Below are 23,333 nucleotides of genomic sequence, written 5' to 3'. Positions count from 1 at the left end.
GACATGGCTTGCTAGTGGGGTTATTGTGTTATTGGTGAAGGGGTGGTTATCGCTAGGGGAGATAACCAGGAGTTCCGTTTTGGACGTATTTAGGACCAGGTTGAGACTCGAGAGAAGCTGGTTGATGGCTTGTAGGCAGTCGTTCCAGAAATTTAGAGTTGAGGAGATGGGGTCTGAGATGGGGATTATGATTTGCACATCGTCTGCGTATATAAAGTGGGTGAGGTTGAGGCTATTGAGCAGCTGGCATAATGGAAGTAGATATATGTTAAACAGGGTAGGGGAAAGAGAAGAGCCCTGTGGTACTCCTTGTTTTGACGGGATGGGGTGGGATTCTTTGTCGTTTATTTTAACTTTGTAGTGCCTGTTGTTCAGAAAGGATTTAAACCAGAGCAGTGCGGAGCCAGAGATGCCTATTTCCATTAGACGGCTGATGAGGATGTCGTGATTTACCGTGTCAAACGCCGCAGAAATATCGAGTAGGGCTAGAAGGTATGATTATCCCTTGTCAAGGCCCATCAGGATGGTGTCCGTTAAAGAAAGAAGGAGGGATTCTGTGTTTAGGCGTTTCCTGAATCCGAATTGAGAAGGGTATAAGATATTGTGGGAGTCCAAGTAGTCAGTGAGACGGAAGTTGACAAGTTTTTCCATTATTTTAGCTATAAAAGGTAGGTTTGCGATGGGGCGGAAATTTGCTGGGTTGGCTGGGTCTAGATTGGGTTTTTTTAGTAAGGGTTTCAGCGAAGCAATTTTTAAGGAGTCAGGGACAGATCCTTGATTGAGGGAACAATTTATGATGTCTGCCAGAGATCTGGCAATGGTGTTAGGAATGGTGAGGAGAAGTTTGGTTGGTATTTGGTCCCAAGGGTGAGACGAGGGTTTCATTTTCTTGATAATTGATTCTATTTCCAGTGATGATGTAGGTTCAAGAGATACTAGTGTCTGTTTAAGGATAGTAGATGATGGATTTTGGCTAGGAGTTTGGCTGGGGGGTTGTAATGCTACGGATGAAGTGTTGGATGTTGCCAGTGGGCCAAGTAGGTTTTTGACTTTGTTGTCAAAGAAAATCGCCAACTCTGTGGATTTGTTTTGGGCTTCTTCTTCTGAGAAGGTAGGGGAAGTGGGAGTGGTGAGGGCTGCCACATATGAGAAAAGCGTTTTAGGGTCGTATAAGAAACCGTGTATTTTTTTGGCATAAAAATCTCGTTTGGTGCGGGTGATCGATGTTCTGTAGAAGCTCATTGCTGTTTTGTAAGAAGCCAATGCTGTGGGGGAGGGGTCTTTCCGCCAGCGTAGTTCCTTGTGTTGTAGGTCTTGTTTGAGTTTTCTTAATTCCGTAGAGAACCAGGGTTTTTTGTTCGTGCGTGCTGGGTTGATAGTTTTAGAGGATAATGGGCATATTGTGTTTGCTACTGCGTGTGTGATTGTTTGCCAGGAATTAATTGCGGTATCAGCATCTGCGAGGTCCAATTTGGATAGGTCTTTGGCAAGGCTGTTGTTGAGAGTGTCCATAGAACAAGGTTTCCTGAATTGGATGGAGGATTTGGGAGCAATAGGGGTCTGTTTTTGATTAATGGCTAGTTTTGTAACTATCAACGAATGGTCTGACCAGGGGATGGGGGAGCAGGAAGGTGGGGAGATGGGCGAGATGGTATCATTTGTGAATATCAGGTCAAGCGTGTGGCCTGCCTTATGGGTGGGCTTATTTATGATTTGATTGAAACCCATTGCCTGGAAGGAGGAAAGTAGGGCTTCGCAGTTGGAAGATGGGGAGGGAGAATCAACATGGATGTTGAAATCTCCTAAAATGATAGCAGGTGAGATGGAGTCGATATGTTTGGCTATAATTTCGATGAGTGGAGAGGGGTCGGCTTCTAGGAGCCCTGGGGGGGCGTAAATAAGGCAGATTTGGACACTAGTGTTGTCCAAGGAACGGACAGTGATAGTAGAAGCTGGGTACCTCAGGGAATGAATCCAGACTAGACACAGGAGGTACCAGATAACCTCAATGAGCTCTCGACCCTGACTGGCTAAGCCCTTGTCTCCTGCCCGCATCACACTCAGACTCCTGCCCTACTTAACCCTTTCTGTTTTTCCCTTCAAGGCTTCAGCATCAAGTTCTCCTTGGCTCCCTGCTTTAGCTACTCTCTCTTTGCAGCCTTCCAAGGCCTTTCCTTGTGTTCCCGTGTAGCCTCCAGGCCTTCTGATTCTAGTTCTGCATAGCTAGTTCCTGTAGCCTTTCAGCCTGATTCTGCCTTTTGCCTTGCCCTGTGGCCTGCGGGCCTTCTGAACCTGCCTTGTCTTTCTGACCTTTCCTAGGCCTCTCGATTTTTTGACCTCTGGCCTAGCCTGAAACCTCTAGGTCTCTTCCTAATTTCTAGGCCTCTCAGCCTTGCCTCCCAGGGCTTTCCTTGCCTACACTGCCTTTGGGCATTCTGTGTCCCATTTTAAGTGTAGTTTTTGCCCTGTCTTGTCCTAGTCTGTCTGCCCCAGTCCCTGTTCCAATATTCCAGTTCCACACTTACTTGCGCTCAGTTTCAGTATTCCATTTTCACACTCACCCACACTGTTCCAGTGTTCCTGAGTTCACTCTTACCACCACGCTTCTTCGGTCTGTTCCTGAGTCTCATTCCAGCCTGCACTCCATTCCAGAGCTCCATTCCAGCCTGTACTCCATTCCAGAGCTCTATTCCAGCCTGCACTCCATTCCAGAGCTCCATTCCAGCCTGCACTCCATTCCAGAGCTCTATTCCAGCCTGCATTCCATTCCAGAGCTCCATTCCAGCCTGCACTCCATTCCAGAGCTCCATTCCAGCCTGCATTCCATTCCAGAGCTCCATTCCAGCCTGCACTCCATTCCAGAGCTCTATTCCAGCCTGCACTCCATTCCAGAGCTCCATTCCAGCCTGCACTCCATTCCAGAGCTCCATTCCAGCCTGCATTCCATTCCAGAGCTCCATTCCAGCCTGCACTCCATTCCAGAGCTCTATTCCAGCCTGCATTCCATTCCAGAGCTCCATTCCAGCCTGCACTCCATTCCAGAGCTCCATTCCAGCCTGCACTCCATTCCAGAGCTCCATTCCAGCCTGCATTCCATTCCAGAGCTCCATTCCAGCCTGCACTCCATTCCAGAGCTCCATTCCAGCCTGCATTCCATTCCAGAGCTCCATTCCAGCCTGCACTCCATTCCAGAGCTCCATTCCAGCCTGCATTCCATTCCAGAGCTCCATTCCAGCCTGCATTTTGTCCTAGAGCTCCAGCCGAGCCTGCACTTGTTTATTGCTCCAGCCTCACCAGATTCCCTACACTTAGTTCCTACCTTGCCATCCTGTGCCACTCCAGGAGGTGGTATCCACAACATCCCCTCTACAGTTGCCCGCATACCAGTCAATTCAGTGTACGGATAAAAATCATGGACCCAAAAAACAAAGCGGTAGCCGATCCAGTAGGCTGTGTAACAGTGAAGACAATAGGAATCGGATGATGAAAACAAGCCTCTGTATCGCTCCATGGTGAGACCGCACCTTGAATACTGTGTACAATTCTGGTCGCCGCATCTCAAAAAAGATATAGTTGCGATGGAGAAGGTACAGAGAAGGGCAACCAAAATGATAAAGGGGATGGAACAGCTCCCCTATGAGGATAGGCTGAAGAGGTTAGGGCTGTTCAGCTTGGAGAAGAGACGGCTGAGGGGGGATATGATAGAGGTCTTTAAGATCATGAGAGGTCTTGAACGAGTAGATGTGACTCGGTTATTTACACTTTCGAATAATAGAAGGACTAGGGGGCATTCCATGAAGTTAGCAAGTAACACATTTAAGACTAATCGGAGAAAATTCTTTTTCACTCAACGCACAATAAAGCTCTGGAATTTGTTGCCAGAGAAGGTAGTTAGTGTAGCTGGGTTCAAAAAAGGTTTGGATAAGTTCTTGGAGGAGAAGTCCATTAATGGCTATTAATCAATTATACTTAGGGAATAGCCACTGCTATTAATTGCATCAGTAGCATGGGTTCTTCTTAGTGTTTGAGTAATTGCCAGGTTCTTATGGCCTGGTTTTTGGCCTCTGTTGGAAACAGGATGCTGGGCTTGATGGACCCTTGGTCTGTCCCAGCATGGCAATTTCTTATGTTCTTATGTTCTTATTAAAATGCCCCGCTCTGGCCGAGTTTCGCTCTTTTGCACAGAGCTGCCTCAGGGGCAATTAATTGAACCAGGACTTGGGTATGTCAACATTGATGATATCACATTGATATTCAGCGTTGTTGAATTCATATAAATTCAGAAGAGCTTTTTCTTATGCACATAGCATTGCCATGTGATGCCAGCAGTAAAGTCAATAATATTCAGTGAATTGAAAATCCAAATAAACGAACAGTGTTCCAGCTAATAATTAATAATCGGATAAAAATCATTACAAATAGAAATAATAAGTTATTCAACAGTAAAACATTCATACCTTTAAAAGAGACTTTGAAACTGAGCCATCTTAGTGCAACATTAATAAGTATAAACATTGCTTAAAAAAACAATTTTACTTTATTTTGATGGTAAATGAAATTGATATAAATATATGTGATCAAAAGAATCAGAAAACGGTCTGTGTTTCTCTCCAAAATGTGCCATATTTAGCAAAGAGCCACAGAGCAGGCATTTCACCTCCAAGCCACCACAATCCATTTGCCCTTAGCCCAAAATGTACAGTATACAGAGAACTGTAAAATAAGGGTCACCATACTTCCATTCATTTGTGTTAAACCTTGTCACACAAAGCTTTGTTTTTATCTGCTGGGAGAGACACGGTGGCTGGTAATATAACACCTAGGCCAGTTTTTCAGGTTCTCTTATGCCATCTGTTGCTGAAAGAACCACACAACTAAGAAACACAAAACTTTTATTTATTTATTTATTTTAAATGGTAATAGTAGAGACGTGCGTTTTCAGATTTGTTTACAATAAAAATTAAGGAATAGGCTTGTTTTGAGATAGCCATGACTTTGTAGAATTGAGGATTCCTTTAATAACAAAAGCCAGAGCATTATTTTGTCCATGTAGACATCAACAGTACCTAGAAGAGCTCAGATGAAGACAAGAGCTGCATTCCTGCCCCTCAGCTGAAACACAAAGGTTATATCTGTGTGCTTGGTTCATGGGAATTACTGTAAGGACCTTTATTCACAAGTGCAAAAGCAGAAACTCCTTTGGGAGTTTTGTTTGCTTGTCTCCAGGAAACCTGTTGCTAGATTAGTGAGATAGCAAGTAAGACTGAGACACTCCATCCATCCTGAGATAAGAGAGACAGTGACACAAAGACTCTGCTGGAGGAGGTAAGGCTGAGACTCAGCAGGCATCCTGGGATAAAAAGAGGTGAGGCAGAGACTGTCCTGAGTCCTAAGATAAGAGAGAATGAGGCCTGAGACTCACTTCATTTCTGAGATAAGCTGAACTGAGGCTGTCTGTCCCCTCTGTCCTGAAATAAGAGGAGGTAAGGCTGAGACTCTCCTCTCATGTTGAGATGAGGTAAGGCTGAGTGTCCTCTCAGTCCTAAGGTGAGGGAGTATTATTTTGGCAGCTGTTACCATGAGGTGTCCTCTCATGGTGCCCTTTGCTATTATTGCTAATAATTTTCTGAAATTAAATCATCATGTTAGGGAACTGAAACAGATTGCTAGAAGTTGATCAAGAATACATTCATAAGGCATTAGAGTCTTACATGGTCGATATTCGAAAGGATCTAATCACCTAACTGCAGTCAGGCTGAAACTTTTCCACCAGGCGAATATATTAGCCACTTTCAAAGTGGTAGAAAATAGACATTAAAGAGAGTGGGGGAGAGGGAGGAATTTTCAGGGTATGGTTGAGTTCACAAATAACAGGTGAAATTTTAGCCTACTAAGTTCAGGCAAATTTTCAGCTGCAACCTACTGGCTAGCACGTGGCTGAAAATCTATTTACATCAAGTTGGCTTAAATCTATTTAAATCAAGTTGGTTTAAATCCTTCCTTAGTAACAGGTACTATAAGGTCAAAATTGGCAACCAAGAATCTAACCCCTTTAACTTAACCCGGGGGGTGCCCCAAGGTTCCTCCCTCTCCCCCACTCTCTTTAATGTCTATTTTCTACCCCTTTGCCAACTCCTTGCCGACCTCGGCCTAACACACTATATCTATGCGGATGATGTCCAAATAGTCATCCCTATCACGGAAACCCTTCCTAAAGCCCTCAAGACCTGGGATAATTGCCTTACCTCCATCAACCGCCTCCTAACTAATCTTAACCTCGCCCTAAACACTACAAAAACAGAGCTACTTCTCATCTCCCCCAGCCACAATAACTCCTTCCCCTCTGATCAACCCTCCCCTTTTCCACAGCACATCAGAGATCTAGGAGTCATTCTGGGCAGTCATTTGAACTTAAAAAAATTTATCAACACCACCACCAAAGATTGCTTCTATAAATTGCAGGTCCTTAAAAAACTAAGACCCCCTCCTCCATCACAATGACTTCCGAACTGTCCTACAAGCCACCTAATTCAGCAATATTGACTACTGCAACACTCTTCTTTTAGGCCTCCCTGCCATTTCCATCAAACCTCTCCAAATGCTGCAAAACGCAGCTGCTAGAATCCTCACCAATTCCCACAGAACAGATCACATTACACCAATCCTTAGAGATCTACATCTACATCCCAATTCCCTCTAGAATACTCCACAAAACCCTCACAACTATCCACAAAACACTACACAATCAGAACATACATTGGCTTAATGACTCCCTGCATTACCATACCTCCAACAGACCCACCAGAGCTGCCTATAAAGATCCCTGTCTACACCCTCCTACAAACTCGCCCATCTCATCTCCATCAAGGAACGCGCGTTTTCCATAGTAGGACCAAATCTATGGAACTCTATGCTTCCCGAACTTCGCCTAGAACACTGCACAAAAACCTTCAAAAAAAAACAACTGAAAACTTGGCTATTCAAGTTGGCCTATACATAAGTAATGCTCTCAACTCCACGCTTTCCCCAACAGGCTTCTTCTCACCCCCCACCTGGCCTAAGAATCCAGACACTTATGCTATTTATATTAGTTACACTCAATTGTACATAGTTTGCTTACTCCAAGCTCTTATTTAACTGCATTCCTTAAGTCCACTAGACTCTGCCTTTTCCTCTCCCCGCCCATCTTGTTCCTTCATCTCCCTGTTACATGTAACTTTTATTTTCGCCTTCTGAACCTGGTTCTATCTTATCCTGTTAATTATAAACCGATGTGATATGAAAATGAATGTCAGAATAAAAAAGTTTTAAATAAAATAAAGTAATTGGCTATCTTGTCTCCGAGCGGCTTTCTTTTTTTCTTTTTTTTGTATAATCTGTTGCGGTCTCCACCGCTTCCCCCCATCCGCTCTGCACTGCGCTTACCTACAGTGGTGGAAACGCCGCTCCCGCGGCTCTGCCGGCCTCCTAGGGCGTCCACCATTACCAGCTCATCTCCCTGCCGCCATGCGCGCGCGTGAGGACACGCACTATGGACGCACAGCCGCCGGAAGTCTGGCCCCGCCCGGGCTAACGACGCCACGCCCCAAGCCTGATTTAACCGGCGTTCGGTTACCGTCTCATTGCCTTGCAACGAGGGTCGCTACTGGTTAGTAGTTCTGAGTTGCGCTTCGCTTGTTCCACGTTCCTGACTTGACTTCTGCTTGTTCCTGACTCCGCTTCTGCCTGCCGCCTGCCATTGACCTCAACCTGTTCCTGACTCCACTTCTGCCTGCCACCTGCCATTGACCTCAGCTTGTTCCTGACTCCGCTTCTGCCTGCCGCCTGCCATTGACCTCAGCCTGTTCCTGATTCCGCTTCTGCTCGCTGCAGCCACCGACTATTGCCCGTGCCTGATTCCTCTCCTGCCTGCTGCCAGCCTGTCCTGGGTTCGTCTGCATTCCTGCTCGCAGGTCGCTTCATCTCACGGCACGCTACAGACTCTGTTTCTGCTCACAGTCGGTTCCAGTTCTCAGCACGCTACAGACTCCGTTCCTGCTCACAGCTTGCTTCAGCTCATAGCACACTACAGACTCCAATCCTGCTCACAGTCTGTTCCAGTTCTCAGCACGCTACAGACTCCGTTCCTGCTCACAGCTTGCTTAAGCTCATAGCACGCTACAGACTCCAATCCTGCTCACAGTCTGTTCCAGTTCTCAGCATGCTACAGACTCCGTTCCTGCTCACAGTTTGCTTCAGCTCACAGCACGCTACAGACTCCGTTCCTGCTCATAGCTTGCTCCAGGCCACAGCACGCTATAGACTCTGTATCTGCTCACTATCTGCTCCGGCACACGCCGGACCCAACTAGCCCACGGACAACAGCATTCCTATTGGACTACCTTATCATACTCTCTGCCCAGGCCTTCTTCTACTGTAGAGACTCTCACTGTTCTCCTAAGTCCCAAGGTTCTAGGACCCTACGGGCTCCTCCTGGGGGGTTCCTGGTTCCCGGGTGAAGACCTCTGCCTGTGGCTCCGCCTCCCGACCTGCCCTATCATTGGGGTAGTTCGGCCCAAGGGTTCACTCCTGGTCTGCAGCTTCCCAGACTGCAACAGTTTGCAAGGCCATGGACTCGGCGGAGTCCCCTAGTCTACAGGCTATCCCTGGGATGGCGCAACGCCTTCAACAACAGCAACATTGCATCGATACTCTTGCTGCCACCGTGGACCAGTTGGTCTCTCGTTTAGAGGCTTCTACTCGTCAAGGGCCTCCTGCACCGGCATCTGTTCCTAATACACAGCTGCCCGTGCTCCCAGCAGGTACGCCGCGGACAGTAAAACATGCCATGGATTCCTGAACCAGTGTCAAGTACGGTTCACCCTGCTACCGTCCCAGTTTCCTTCTGAGGCAGCCAAGGTAGCCTATATCTTTTCTTTATTGGATGGCAAGGCCCTAGACTGGGCTTCACCTTTGTGGGAACGCTCCGATCCTCTGCTACAGAATCTCCAGGATTTCCTTCTTCAGTTCCGGCTAGCCTTCGATGATCCTGCGCGTCAGTCCACGGCGGCCTCGGAGCTCCTGCACCTCCGACAGGGCACGCGCCCGGTAGCAGAATATATTATTAACTTTCGAACCCTGGCCATGGAGCTGGCGTGGCAGGACGATTGCCTAAAGGGAATCTTTCTCGAGGGCCTGTCTGGTCGAATCAAAGATGAACTGGCAGGAAGGGAAATCCCTGATGATTTGAACGACTTAATGGACATTGCGGGTAAAGTAGACCGCCGTCTTCAGCAGCGGGACAGAGAGAACCGTTCCTCTAGTAGAAGTCTGCATCGCCTGCCTGCCTCCTCTAGGTCACCCCCGCTGAGGGCTTCTACCCCTGCATCTGAACCCATGCAACTGGGCAGGTCACCACTTACTCCGGAAGAGAGAAGCCGACGGCGCTCTCTGGGCCTCTGCCTATATTGTGGGAGCAAAGGACATTACCTGTCATCCTGCACTGAGCGTCCGGGAAACGCTCGTGCCTAGGTTACACCGAGGAGCTACACCTAGGCGCTACCGGATCAGCTCCTCCCTGCACACTTCCTGTAACCCTCAAATACCCCGGTGGGGAAATCCATATTCGGGCCTTCGTCGATTCTGGAGCCGAGGGGAACTTTATTGTCGCCGAGCTGGTGACGCAACTTGCCCTGCCTACCGTACCAAAGGTCCCTCCTCTACGGATCTCCTCGATCCGAGGGACTTTGCTTCCTGGGATTATCTCTTGTTCCACGAAACCAGTGACTCTGCAGACAGGCCTATTTCACTCCGAGGAAATCTCTCTACTTGTCCTGGAACGAGCAGTGCATCCGCTGGTGTTGGGACTTCCGTGGCTTCGTCAGCACTCTCCCGTCATTAGATGGGATGATTTCCAATTAGTCAGCTGGGGTTCTGCCTGCTTTGAACGGTGCCTATGCCTCCCCCGTCCACCTCAGTCTCTACATCTCTGTTCCTCGCACCTTCTGCCTGAGGCCTACCAGAATTTCCAAGATGTCTTCTCCAAGGAGATGGCGGAGATTCTTCCTGAACACAGGCCGTTTGACTGTCCCATTGACCTGATTCCAGGTACCACACCGCCCCGTGGCCGTGTGTATCCTCTATCATTGCCCGAGACCAAGGCAATGTCCCAGTACATCTCAGAGAACCTTGCCAAGGGGTTCATCCGTCCATCCCGTTCACCGGCAGGTGCCGGATTCTTTTTCGTGGCCAAGAAGGATGGCTCGCTTCGGCCGTATATTGATTACCGCGGCCTCAACGCCATCACCATGCGAGACCGGTACCCTCTCCCGCTTATCCCGGAACTGCTGGATCGTCTTCAAGGGGCTCGTATCTTTACGAAGTTGGACCTTAGAGGAGCTTACAACTTCGTCCGCATACGTCCAGGGGACGAATGGAAGACTGCATTCAACACCAGAGACAGGCATTACGAGTACCTCGTGATGCCCTTCGGGCTTTGTAATGCCCCCGCTGTCTTCCAGCACCTCATGAACGAGGTGCTTCGAGAGATGCTCCATTCCCACGTGATAGTCTATCTAGACGACGTACTCATATACTCTAAAGATATGGACTCTCACCGCCAGCATGTCCGCCAGGTCCTCCAGGCTCTCCGAGCTAACCGTCTGTACGCGAAATTGGAGAAATGTGTCTTCGAGGCCGAGTCTCTGCCTTTCCTGGGCTATATTATCTCCGCTACTGGCTTCTGTATGGACCCAGAGAAAGTAGCGGCCATTACGAAATGGCCCCGGCCGACAGGTCTTAAAGCCCTCCAACGGTTTCTGGGCTTTGCGAACTTTTATAGACATTTTATCCCACGGTACTCTCACCAGGTGGCTCCTCTCACAGCCCTGACCCGAAAAGGAGCTGATGTTAAGCACTGGCCTGATGCTGCGGTTGCAGCCTTCTCTGATCTCAAGGAGGCCTTCCTCTCTGACGTCTGCCTCCGGCACCCGGACCCCTCACGACCATTCATCGTGGAGGTCGATGCCTCCAGTATCGCAGTGGGAGCGGTCCTCAGCCAGCATACCGACTCTGGACAACTTCTTCCTTGCTCGTACTTCTCCAGGAAGTTCTCGCCCGCTGAAAGCAATTACTCCATCGGGGACAAAGAGCTGCTAGCAATAAAACTCGCCTTCGAAGAATGGAGACAGTGGCTCGAGGGCACCTTGCACACCACCACCGTTTACACGGATCACAAAAATCTAGAATTCCTGACTCAGGCTCAACGACTGAACCCTCGCCAAGCCCGCTGGGCCTTGTTTTTCAGTCGGTTCGACTTTGTTTTACAGTATCGCCCTGCGGCCAAGAACCTCCGGGCAGATGCCCTGTCCCGCACCTCCTGTGCCGAAGAGGACCATGAGCCACCTCAATTCATCTTGGATCCCACTAAGGTTCGTCTGTCTGCCATGACTATCCTCTCTCAAGACAGGACGGTGCTCTTGCGCCGGGACCGGCTGACCGCCTTACGTTGGGCTCACGACTCCTTGATCAGAGGACACGCTGGACGAGAAAGGACCCTGGAACTTGTTAACCGGTATTACTGGTGGCCTAACATCCAGCGTGATGTCGCCTCCTATGTAGCCTCCTGCCCTAACTGTGCTCGCCAGAAGCCCAGTCCTGGCTCCCCTTGCGGGCTCCTCCACCCGCTTCCGGTCCCCACTGAGCCATGGACCCACATAGCTACGGACTTCGTAGTAGACCTACCTCCGTCTGATGGACATACGGTCATCTGGGTCATGGTTGACCGTTTTTCAAAAATGGTCCATCTAGTTCCTCTTCCGAAGCTTCCCGCTGCACCCGAGTTGGCCCATCTGTTCGCCCAACATGTCTTCAGACTCCACGGTCTTCCCCAGGACATAGTGTCGGACAGAGGCCCTCAGTTTGTAGCCCGCTATTGGAGAGCGCTCTGCAGATGCTTTAAGGTAAAGCTCAGTTTTTCCACAGCCTTCCATCCTCAAAGCAACGGACAGACCGAGAGGATGAATAGAACCTTAAAGGAATACCTCCGGGCCTTCATTAACGAGAGGCAAGGCAATTGGTCTGAGCTCCTGCCCTGGGCCGAATTCGCATATAACAACCAGGTCCATGCTGCTACTGGCAAGTCTCCATTCCATCTGGTGTACGGAAAGCCGTTACGGCCTCCGCTGCCGCTGGAGGCTCCCAGTGCCTCACCTGCTGTTCAGGTAACTGCCCAGCAGCTCCAGGCGTTGTGGCACATGACACGAAGACAGCTACTCCGTGCGGCCGCTAGGGCCAAACAGACAGCTGATCGCCATCGCCGACCGGCCCCCACGTTCCAGCCAGGGGATAGAGTCTGGCTCAGCACGAAGAATCTGCACCTCCGACTTCCCTCTCGGAGATTCGCTCCGAAGTTCTGCGGACCATTTCAAGTCGCTGAACGAGTGGGCCTGGTGTCCTATCGGCTAAGATTACCATCTTCCTTCCGGGTCCACAATGTCTTTCACGCATCACTGCTCAAGCCTGTGGTTCTCTCCCGGTACCACCTCACACCTCCGGATCCTTCGGCCACGTCTGTCGATGATGATCCCACGTATCAAGTGCGGGAGGTCCTAGATATCTGCTTCCACAACCATAGATGGGAGTACCTACTGGCCTGGGAGGGCTGTGGTGATGAAGACAACACCTGGGAGCCCAGCCGTAATATCCTGGACAAAGACCTCTTGCACCAGTTCCACCGGGACCACCCAGGTAAACCCGGGCCTCTCAAGAGGGGCCGTAAAGGGGGGGGTACTGTTGCGGTCTCCACCGCTTCCCCCCTATCCGCTCTGCACTGCGCTTACCTACAGTGGTGGAAATGCCGCTCCTGCGGCTCTGCCGGCCCTCCAGGGCGTCCCCCATTACCAGCTCATCTCCCTGCCGCCACGCGCGTGTGTGAGGACGCGCACTATGGACGCACAGCCGCCGGAAGTCTGGCCCCGCCCGGGCTAATGACGCCACGCCCCAAGCCTGATTTAACCGGCGTTCAGTTACCGTCTCATTGCCTTGCAACGAGGGTCGCTACTGGTTAGTAGTTCTGAGTTGCGCTTCGCTGGTTCCACGTTCCTGACTTGACTTCTGCTTGTTCCTGACTCCGCTTCTGCCTGCCGCCTGCCATTGACCTCAGCCTGTTCCTGATTCCGCTTCTGGTCACTGCAGCCACCGACTATTGCCCGTGCCTGATTCCTCTCCTGCCTGCTGCCAGCCTGTCCTGGGTTCGTCTGCGTTCCTGCTCGCAGGTCGCTTCATCTCACGGCACGCTACAGACTCTGTTTCTGCTCACAGTCGGTTCCAGTTCTCAGCACGCTACAAACTCCGTTCCTGCTCACAGCTTGCTTCAGCTCATAGCACGCTACAGACTCCAATCCTGCTCACAGTCTGTTCCAGTTCTCAGCACGCTACAGACTCCATTCCTGCTCACAGCTTGCTTCAGCTCATAGCACGCTACAGACTCCAATCCTGCTCACAGTCTGTTCCAGTTCTCAGCACGCTACAGACTCCGTTCCTGCTCACAATTTGCTTCAGCTCACAGCACGCTACAGACTCCGTTCCTGCTCATAGCTTGCTCCAGTCCACAGCACGCTATAGACTCTGTATCTGCTCACTATCTGCTCCGGCACACGCCGGACCCAACTAGCCCACGGACTACAGCATTCCTATTGGACTACCTTATCATACTCTCTGCCCAGGCCTTCTTCTACTATAGAGACTCTCACTGTTCTCCTAAGTCCCAAGGTTCTAGGACCCTACGGGCTCCTCCTGGGGGGTTCCTGGTTCCCGGGTGAAGACCTCTGCCTGTGGCTCCGCCTCCCGACCTGCCCTATCATGGGGGGTAGTTCGGCCCAAGGGTTCACTCCTGGTCTGCAGCTTCCCAGACTGCAACATAATCTTTTTTTGAAGAACAAGTAACGTGTCATGAAAACATAGATCATGTAATAAAGTCAGGGGAACTTAAAAAAAAAAAGAAACTACATCAAGATTCTGAGACATCAATCATCTTGACAACATTCATCGAAATGGGCTAGCTGTCCCACAAGTCAAACATCCTGACTGGTTGCGGAGCCTAGCATGTAGGGGAGAGGATGTGGGACATCTGAACCGTTCTTAAGTGTGAGTGGCAACGTCCCTTGTAGCCACACTCATGCTAGCCCCAAGCAGCTTTCTGATGATTCATCCCATAGAGCTCAGCTTTCTCAAGGGCTTTTCTTTGTCTTGTGCTAGGCCAGTAGTCCATGGCAATAAAGGTGAAAACCAAGGGCCTATTCTGCTGGCCCGGTTGGCTGGGACTGGGGATACTGTTGAGGGACAAGTCTCGGCCACTGCATGATGGCAGCACTTAGTGGCTAGACTTGGTATCTGTGTATTGGGTTTGTGAGATAGATGCTGTCTTTGGCTCCTGTCCGAATAGTATGGCTGCCATGATTTGATGAGATGGGAGTGGCAAGAGAAGTATTAAAATAATTAGTTTAAAACTCTGGCTCATGGTGCCCTATCCAGTCCAAGAAGCCTGGAAAAACTGTCAATAAATAAAGAGAAGCCTTATTCATCTTAACTTCATTAGGACTAGTGCTTTTCTCATTTTTTTATAGCTTTAACATAACATAGAAATGACGGCAGAAGAAGACCAAACGGCCCATCCAGTCTGCCCAGCAGACTGGATGGGCAGTTTTTTTTTTCCCTCTTACTTGTTACTCTTAGCTCTTAGTACCTTTTAGTTCTATTTCCCTTCAACCCCACCATTAATGTAGAGAGCAGTGTTGGAACTGCATGTAATTGAATATGTAGCTTAGTCAGGGGTAGTAACCGCCTCAATAAGCAAGCTACACCCATGCTTTTGTTTACTCGACTATGTAATTCAGTCCTTGTTGGTTGTTGTCTATATATAGATCCTCTTTTCTACATTGCCCCTGCCGTTTAATGGTATAACTTGATAAATAAGCAGCAGGAGGATGGGTCTTTGGAAGTTGGTGACTTTTGCATTCTTTCACAGATGGGAACCTCAGTGGATCTGCAGGTGGAGCTAGCACCAGGTTCCCTGTTGCCGGGCACTCAGTGCTCCTACGTCCCTGGCCAGCTTGTGGCAGGACGGTACTCCGTGATCAAGAGGCTGGGGAGTGGCAGCTTTGCTACAGCATATTTGGTGTCGGATGCACAGTGTCAGAAGGCAGAAAATGAGTAAGTTGTCTGTGTGGGGTTGGAGCTCTGATGTTTTCAGCATTGAGAATTTAAAAGAGCGATTTGGTGAGCCACTACAGAGGCAGTGCAGGGAATACAAGAGACTGAAACTCACTTGCTCACTGCTAAAATCAATATTCAAAATGCGTTCAGTGCAATGTAGCTGCATAAGCAGGACTTATGTTGTGTTTTCCTTTGGCATCAAAGAGCGTCACTGAGTGTGATGCTTATGGGCATTGTCCAGGTCTGTTAAGATCCTGCTACAATTCTTTGCAGGGGTAAAAGAAGTGAGCAATTTTACCAGCTTTCTTTTTTGGGGTTCTTTAGACGGTAACTTTCTTGGGTCAAATGCAAAAAAACTTCAGGGCCTCTCATTACCTCTTTGTTTGCATAGAGAATTCCGGTCATTAACTGGCACGATAATTTTACATTCGTTACCAATATAAGATACAGAATGATTAAAATAAAAGGGTAGGAAAAGAAGGAAAAAATTACAAAATGATAATTAAAGTAAAGGTTCAGTATTTAATTTAGACAGGTCTCTGTTTCTGGTGCTGGTCCATAATGTCCTTGGTCAGGTTTCTTTTCTGGCCTGGGGACAGGATGCCACAGATTTTGCTGCTCCTGCTGCTGTTTCTCCTCTTTTCCTGGACTTGAGCTGAGCTCTGGGACCTGATTCTGTTCTAGGATGCTCTGATGTAATGTTGCCACTGTTCACAAGCCATGCATGCATTAAACTGGCCTTTGTGTATCATCAGAAAGCACTGAGAACAGAACTTCATCTTCTCTCCAAGGGATAAATACTGTTCCTGGAAAGCACCTAAAAGATGCAGAAACCTAGCTAGAAGCTGCCTGAGTGAAGGGAAGCCTTCACACGTTATTAATTGGGCACCTGCTAATTCTCTTCCCCTTCTCCTGTTACTCTTGCGTTTCTTCTGCTCTGTTGCTGCTCTGTTAGAAGCAGAGTCGACGTCCTTTGGGATCCCCTTGCAGGGTGTGTGTGTAATAACGATGATTCTACATATCAACACTGGTTGCTGGGTTTCAGCATGTGGACATTAAGGGACATTTTCTTTGAAATGATTACATTTTTATGTGCTATGTCTATTCCTGCTTCCTACCATGATAGTGACTGAACCACCTTGGCCTGTTGCTGCAGGCCATATGATATTTTTATTTAATGTACTGCTATTAAGGAATCTAGTTCGTCTCACACACTTCCCTGGGGATTTACCAGAAAACACTGATTTGGCCAAAACCGTGGGACCCTGTGCCTGTAAACACATTTACCAGGCTGGGCCCCTGTTTACTTTCATTCTGTGGCCTTGGGGAAAACCACCCTGAGCCGGATCATTACTTAGGAAAAATACTTTTATTGACTGACTTTTGCTTTTAATTCACACAGTTCATTGAACTGAATACTCCTGGAGCCCTCCAGGATACTGTGCTTTCCGAAATAGTGCTTGAGGATAATCTGAGCTTGACCTGTGGGGGGAAGCAGTACCGCACCCCACAGACCTGCAAGACAGAGAGTAGGAAATGCTTTACCTCTAAAGAGAGTAAGAAGTCCTGAACAGCAGGGGGCAGCAGCGTACTGTGCTCATATGCTCCATGGGATTAGCATATTAATCCATTCAGATATATAGAAATAGTGCTCAATAAACCATTGCTAAAACTATTTTATTGGATTTAATTAATACATTTGTGACCAGCTTTAGAGGGTTAAGCTCCTTTCATTAAATCACTGCAAAATAAGCCAGCAGTGAGGATGGGTGAAGATACAGTTTTACATTGTAGTTTGCATTACACCATTGAGTTTTGTTTTCAGTCTTCAAGGAGTAGCAAAGTGAAAGGATGCCATGGGTATCTTTCTGGTCACTGTATATATCAAAGTCCTTTGTTTTTAGATAGGTAAAGAATAATCAGGCCGATGCAATACCGTGCGCTGGCCGCAGCACACAGCTCAACACGCGATTGGACGTGTGTTTTGAATGCGCATCCATAACCCCCGATGCAAAATCGGGGTTAGCGCGTCCAATAGAGCGCATAGCTAATAGCGCTCATCAAATGTAAATTCATGTTGATGAGGCTATTAGCTATTTCCCCACCAATGCAAAAAAAAAATGTGCACCCGACGCACACATTTTTACTGCCCAAAATTAATGTCTGCCCTGGAGCAGGCATTGATTTTTGAGGATCCCAAAAAGTGAACGGAAAAGCAGAAAATGCTGCTTTTCTGTACTTCCTCCAACTTAATATCGTGGCGATATTAGGTCGGAGGAAGTGAAAAAGTAGAACAGTCAAAAAAAAAACCAACCCAAAAGTGCTCACTTAATGAGCATCCATTTTCCTAATCTGTGGCTGTGCACAGGTTAGGAAAAGGGACACTCATAAAAATTGAGCATTCTTTTCCTAACCCGCTGACAGTCACCTTTCCTGGGCACCCACTGCAGAGAAGGCACTAGAGGCACACAATTTCCCCTAGTGCCTCCTTTTTACCATGGCAGCCCATTTGCATATAGCATTGGGCGCCCTGGAGAGGTCAAGCAGTGCGCATTGGGAGAGCGGGTGCTCAATCTCGAGCGCCCGTTTTCCGCACACTGATATTGCATCGGCCTCTATGAGAGCGTAAAACAAAGAGCAGAAGAAACAGCAATAGGATGACTATTAGAGATGTGAATCGTGTCCTCGATCGTCTTAACGATCGATTTCGGCTGGGAGGGGGAGGGAATCATATCGTTGCCGTTTGGGTGTTTAAACTATCGTGAAAATCGTTAAAATCGTGAGCCGGCACACTAAAACACCCTAAAACCCACCCCGACCCTTTAAATTAAATCCCCCACCCTCCCGAACCCCCCCAAAATGCCTTAAATTACCTGGGGGTCCAGTGGGGGTCCGGAACGGCCTCCTGAAATCGAATCGTGTTGTCTTCAGCCGGTGCCATTTTGCGCCGCCATTTTGCAAAATGGCGGCGCAAAATGGCGCCGGCCATAGACCAACACAATTCGATATTTACTAACGATAAATCGGGGGAATTGTTATTGTATCGTGGCCCTAACGATTTTTGACGATTTAAAATATATCGGACGATATTTTAAATCGTCAAAAAACGATTCACATCCCTAATGACTATATCTCATACTGAGTGAGGAAACCGATTTCCCCAAATCTTTGTGTTTGCCTCAAAGTGTTGGGTCATATCATTTTCTAATGTGTTATCTTCTTGGGTAGTTTTTAAATTCGCTTTTAGCACCCTAATCATAAGTTTGTTAATGCAGTGGCTAAACAACGGCACCCCAGAGCAGTGTCACCTTGCTTTTTGTTGTGGTGTTTTACCTTATGTCTGTGCAGATTTATTCTTGTTTTACCATGGTACTGCAAGCTGTAACCTTTGTGCCATACAATATTGCAAAAGTACTCAGCACAGCTAGTATTAACTCACCCTCTCTTGCTGCTAAATTTTAAATTCTTCAAGCCGTTCCCCTGGCAGCGGCAGTGTTTAGAAACTAATACATGGAATAGGAGCTTGTTGGCCATGTAGGCCACAGTATGTGAGATCTTTGTCAAAAGAAAATCGAGATGAACCAGTCACACGCTGTGAATGGGAGGTATTTTGTGACTCCTCTCGCTAGCATGTCTGATCCCATTCACGCAGGGAACGTGCTTAAAGAAAAAAAATCCCATGTATGACTTTTTTATTGCAAGACAGTGCTTCTCTTTTCACTCTGTACAGTTTAGAGCACAGAGAATCAGCAGAGTTTAAATCCTAATGGCCCAAGAGCAGCTCTCTCCCAGGTGCCCTTGATCACCCTCTTGTGTCTAACCCTACTTCTCTGCTAAAATCAAATCTCTAATGTCAGGGGTGCATTTTCCAAATTGCATTAAACTAGCACTCAGCCCGAAAGCCTGTCTGAAATACTTCCTGGGGTCTTTGCCCTAGATGACAAGGTAGCATTTTCTTCACTCACCCGGTTTCTGCTTCTGCAGTCAGAATCCCACTTAGGGCATCACTTATGCTTGCCCATAGCAAGGCTGTAAGACTGCATGAATAGTAAGGAACATGTTTTTCCCTAAATCGAACAGAGGGTTAAACTTCCCCTTTTTTAAAGTTAATGTTCTGATTGTGGTCACAAATACAAGTCTACGCATTGTCTATTTATGTTGGAAAAGAGGGGTGTTCCCAGGGATGGGGAGGTTGGGGGTACATGCTTATATGCTGTTGTGCTCCTGATATTTTTGGTGGGCCGTTATTCTGGTACTGATTGTAGAAATGTTCTCATTCGTAGTTTTGTTTGAATGGTGTTTAATCCCTTTGTAGTAGCACTTTCTTTTTCAGGCACAAATGGCCAAATGGTCCTTATCATCTCTGTTGCTGTGGATTCCTGCTGACAGCAAATGGGCTGCCTTAGGCCTGCCTGGAGGTTTCTTGTGCTCAGCCTGGGGCTGGGAGGCCTCTATGAACCAAGGATTTACATGTAGGCCCAGAACAGGTTCTGACAATGGAGGAATTCCTCTACAGGCCAAAGTGCTGGGTAGGCACCTAGAATCAAAGGCAACTTCATTACCAACAAGTTTATTATTTTATTTTACAGTTAATACTATTATATTTCTATATCTTATTTCCTTTTTTTATTTTATAATCACTATAGGGGTAATTTTTAGCCAGACTCCGAGCACCTAAGGTTGCCAACTAAAACATAGCCAGTGATCCTGGGCTAAGTTCCAGCCACACAAAGTTGCAGCTGAAAATTTCCTGAATCTAAGTGTCTTGATTTCCAGCCTTTTGTGTGCTGTGGGTTGGTGGCCTTGCTTCACTGCTTATCAGTGAAAATCCTCTTTCACCCGGGGAACACTTCTAAAGCCATCCATTTTCCTAGCAGCTAACTTTGATTTAAGCATTGTGAGAGGAAGGGAAGAGAAAATGTTTCTCTTCTGGAATCTGCCACCTAACTCCATGGGTTGCAAGATCTCAGTGCCGCCTTTGCTGCAGGTAATTGTTATCTATGGACTTTGCACCCATTTTCAAAGTGAAAGTCCCCATGTATCCCAGGAAACTTCTTTGCACCCATTTTCACCTGCTCATTTATGCAGATTGTATTCCTCTGCTCTCAGGCAGGCCAATCCACACCAGTGGGTTATTATGCATCTCTACCAGCAGATGGAAACAGAGTAAATCTGACTCGCTGATGTGACTGTCATATAGCCCTGCTCCGATATCAGCCCGCCAGAATTCTCCGTCTCCAGCAGATGGTGGACATGCAGCTCCCTATTGGGGATTGCTTATTGAAAAAAAAAGAAGAAAAATAGGAGAAGATAGAATATTTAGACGCACCACTTGAGCTCCTGAGGTGACACCCATTTGGTCCCTCCTTCAGTTGAGCACTTTAATTCTGGAAGCTTGATCAGGCGTAGACTTAAAATGCAGAAGAAAAGGTCAAGGGAGTGCTCGGTGATGAAGGCTTGTGCCCTCTCCACCCGTAGCCGGTGCTCAGCCAGGGAGGGCAGAACTCAAGTAAAAAGGTAAAAAAAAAAAAGAATAGGGAAGATTTTGTCCCCTTCTTTTTTCCTTACCGGGTCCTCCTTCCCCTGGCATCTCTTACCCCCTTTCCCTCTCACTTCTCTAGGGAGGTGGCTCGAGCTCAGCAGGTTGAGCAGCATTTGGCTAGCCCTGCTTCTCAGGCTTGGTTCAGTCAGCTGCATGGCAGGCTATGGTGGCGTTTTTTTCCAGCACGGGCAGGGGCGGATTGGCCTATCGGGGGATCGGGCTTCCCCCAGTGGGCTGGTCGCTCCATCACCTGATTTTTTTTTTTTTTTTTTTAAACTTCCCGGCCAAAGACAAGAAGAGGGTCTGCTGGCGCTGTGGCCTGAAGAGAAACCTGCAGGCAGGGCCGGTGGAAGCACTAGGCCTGGGTCAGGGGCACCGCGAGCAGTGGTATCCCGAGGGGAGCCAATGCCCCCGGGCGCAGGGAGGCTCATGCGGTGCAGAGACAGGCAGATGGGCAGGGCTGTGGTGAGGCTCACGTCACCACGGCCCGAAAAAAAAGATCGCGTTTAAACGTGCTGATGCTCCTCCTCCTTCCTGCCTGTGCGGCCCCGGAAGTAATGTTGCCGGAGCCGCATGGGCAGGAAGGAGGAGGAGCATCAGCGCGTGCAGAAGAGGAGCAGCGCTTACGGGCCTCCACGAATCCCAAGTCGCAGCAGCCCGAGAAGAGGAAGAGGCTCGGTAGCAGGGCTGCCGCGGCCCGAGAAGATCAGGGCCGCTGCAGAGCCCATCCTGCGGCGACCCGCGAAGAGGAGGCTCAGAGGTGAGAGAGAGGCTGAGGGTCTGTAGAGTGTGTGTGTGCGTGTATGAGATGAGTTGAGAGATTGTGTATGTGTGAGAATGAGTTGAGAGACCGTGTGTGGGAGTGAGGGCCTGAATGTTTGCAGAGACAGCATGTGAGAGTCTCTGTGTGTGTGAGAGAGACAGCATGTGACAGTGAGAGCCTGTGTGTATGAATGATTGTATGAGAGACAGCATGTGACAGTGAGAGCCTGTGCTTGAACAAGACAGCATGTGGGAGTGAGAGAGAGTGCCTGTGTTTGTGAGAGTCAGACAGCATGTGCAAGAGAGAGACTGTGTATGAATGATTGTATGAGAGAGAGCATGTGAGAGTGAGAGCCTGTGTGTATGAATGATTGTATGAGAGAGAGCATGTGACAGAGCCTGTGCTTGAGCAAGACAGCATGTGGGAGTGAGTGAGAGCCTGTGTGTGTGACAGTCAGACAGCATGTGACAGTGAGATCCTGTGTGTGTGTGTGTGTGAGAGAGAGAAATGCATGTGAGAATGAGAACCTGATTGTGTGTTTGAGGGAAGAAGATGGAGAGAAAAACAGAAAAAAAGACAATATAAAAGGAATTGGCAAAAAAATAAGAAAGGGAAGGTGGAAAAAAAAGCCTGTGACCAACCAATTAGAAAACTAAGATCAGACAGCAAAGGTAAAAACAAAAAATTACTTTTTAGTGATTGGCACATGTAATCTTTGGGAATGTGCAAGAGTAGCACTTTCTCTATGCAGATCTCACAATGTACGAGATCAACATGGAGAAAGTGGAAGCCCACGGGGTCTGCACAGAGGAGGCAGCAGAATGGGCTTCAGTGTCAGTAGCAGCAATCAGCACCTCCCCAATAGCCATGTGGCAGCAGTGACAGTGGCAGCAGAGGAATGAGAGAGGCTCTGAGGTTGCTGGCAAAAGAGAGGGGGGTCTGCCTTTAGTGTGTGCATGTGTATGAATGGGACTCTGCCTGAAGGTGTATGTGTGTGAATGCATGGGTGCCTGCCTGGGGGTCTGTGTGTGTGAGAATGCCTGGGGGATGGGGAGGGAGTGGTGTGAAAATGAATGGGAGCCTGCTTGGGGGTCAGTGTGTGTGTGAGAATGACTGGGAGCTTGCCTGGGTGTGTGTGTTTGTGTGTATGTGAGGGAGCCAGTAAGTGTGAGAGCATGAGTGGTTATGAGAAAATCCAAAGGAGTAAGAGTTTGTGTGTGGAGGGGGAGAGAGCCTGAGAGTGTCAGTGAGAGTGAGAGGTTATGATGGGTATAAGAGCATGAATGTGTATGTATGTGACAGTGTATGTGTGAGAGAGAATGGACATGTGAGCATGTGTGAGAGAGAGAGGATAACCTCCTAATCCTCGACAATATCAGGGTGACTGGAAATCAAGAGCTCCCACAGAAGGGGACAGCAGGGGCTTTTTAAAATCCTTATTAGTTTTAATTATTGAATATTATTTGATATCTGCTCTTTTTGAAATATTTTATTGGTGTTATATACAAATTTTTGAAAATTTCCCTGAGTTAAATTAGTGGAGGTTCTATTCATCAGCAGTTTTGAAATATATATTTTAAGTATGATTTTCCTATTGTGATGTTTTATAGTTCTTGATTTTATTGTTTGATGATTTATGAGGAATGATGGTATTTTCTGTTTTTCATTGCTGCATTACATACAGTCTAATGCAGTACCTCAACTGTCATTCCCTCTTTCTGTTTAAAGGCTTCCAAATGTTCATCCAGGAGATTAACTATAGGGATGATGTCAGCCAAGGTGGCACTTCTGGAACTCAGCTCCTCCGTGACTTCCTTGAAGGGCTGCAGAATTTTT

At 48.0% G+C, this 23,333-nt stretch overlaps 1 protein-coding gene across 6 annotated transcripts in view; it reads left to right on the top strand.

Moving 5' to 3' along the window:
- Positions 1-23,333, top strand: part of LOC115094928 (serine/threonine-protein kinase Nek11-like) — a 403,945-nt gene that overhangs the window by 88,079 nt on the left and 292,533 nt on the right. For all 6 annotated transcript variants that reach the window (XM_029608021.1, XM_029608022.1, XM_029608023.1 and 3 more), the window contains one exon: positions 15,005-15,189. In XM_029608021.1, the coding sequence (XP_029463881.1) occupies positions 15,005-15,189 (185 nt within the window). The remainder of the gene's footprint in view (positions 1-15,004; positions 15,190-23,333) is intronic.

The sequence above is a fragment of the Rhinatrema bivittatum genome, chromosome 7, assembly GCF_901001135.1.
Source record: "Rhinatrema bivittatum chromosome 7, aRhiBiv1.1, whole genome shotgun sequence".
Taxonomy (NCBI): domain Eukaryota; kingdom Metazoa; phylum Chordata; class Amphibia; order Gymnophiona; family Rhinatrematidae; genus Rhinatrema; species Rhinatrema bivittatum.
This window is presented reverse-complemented; position numbering and strand designations above follow the sequence as displayed.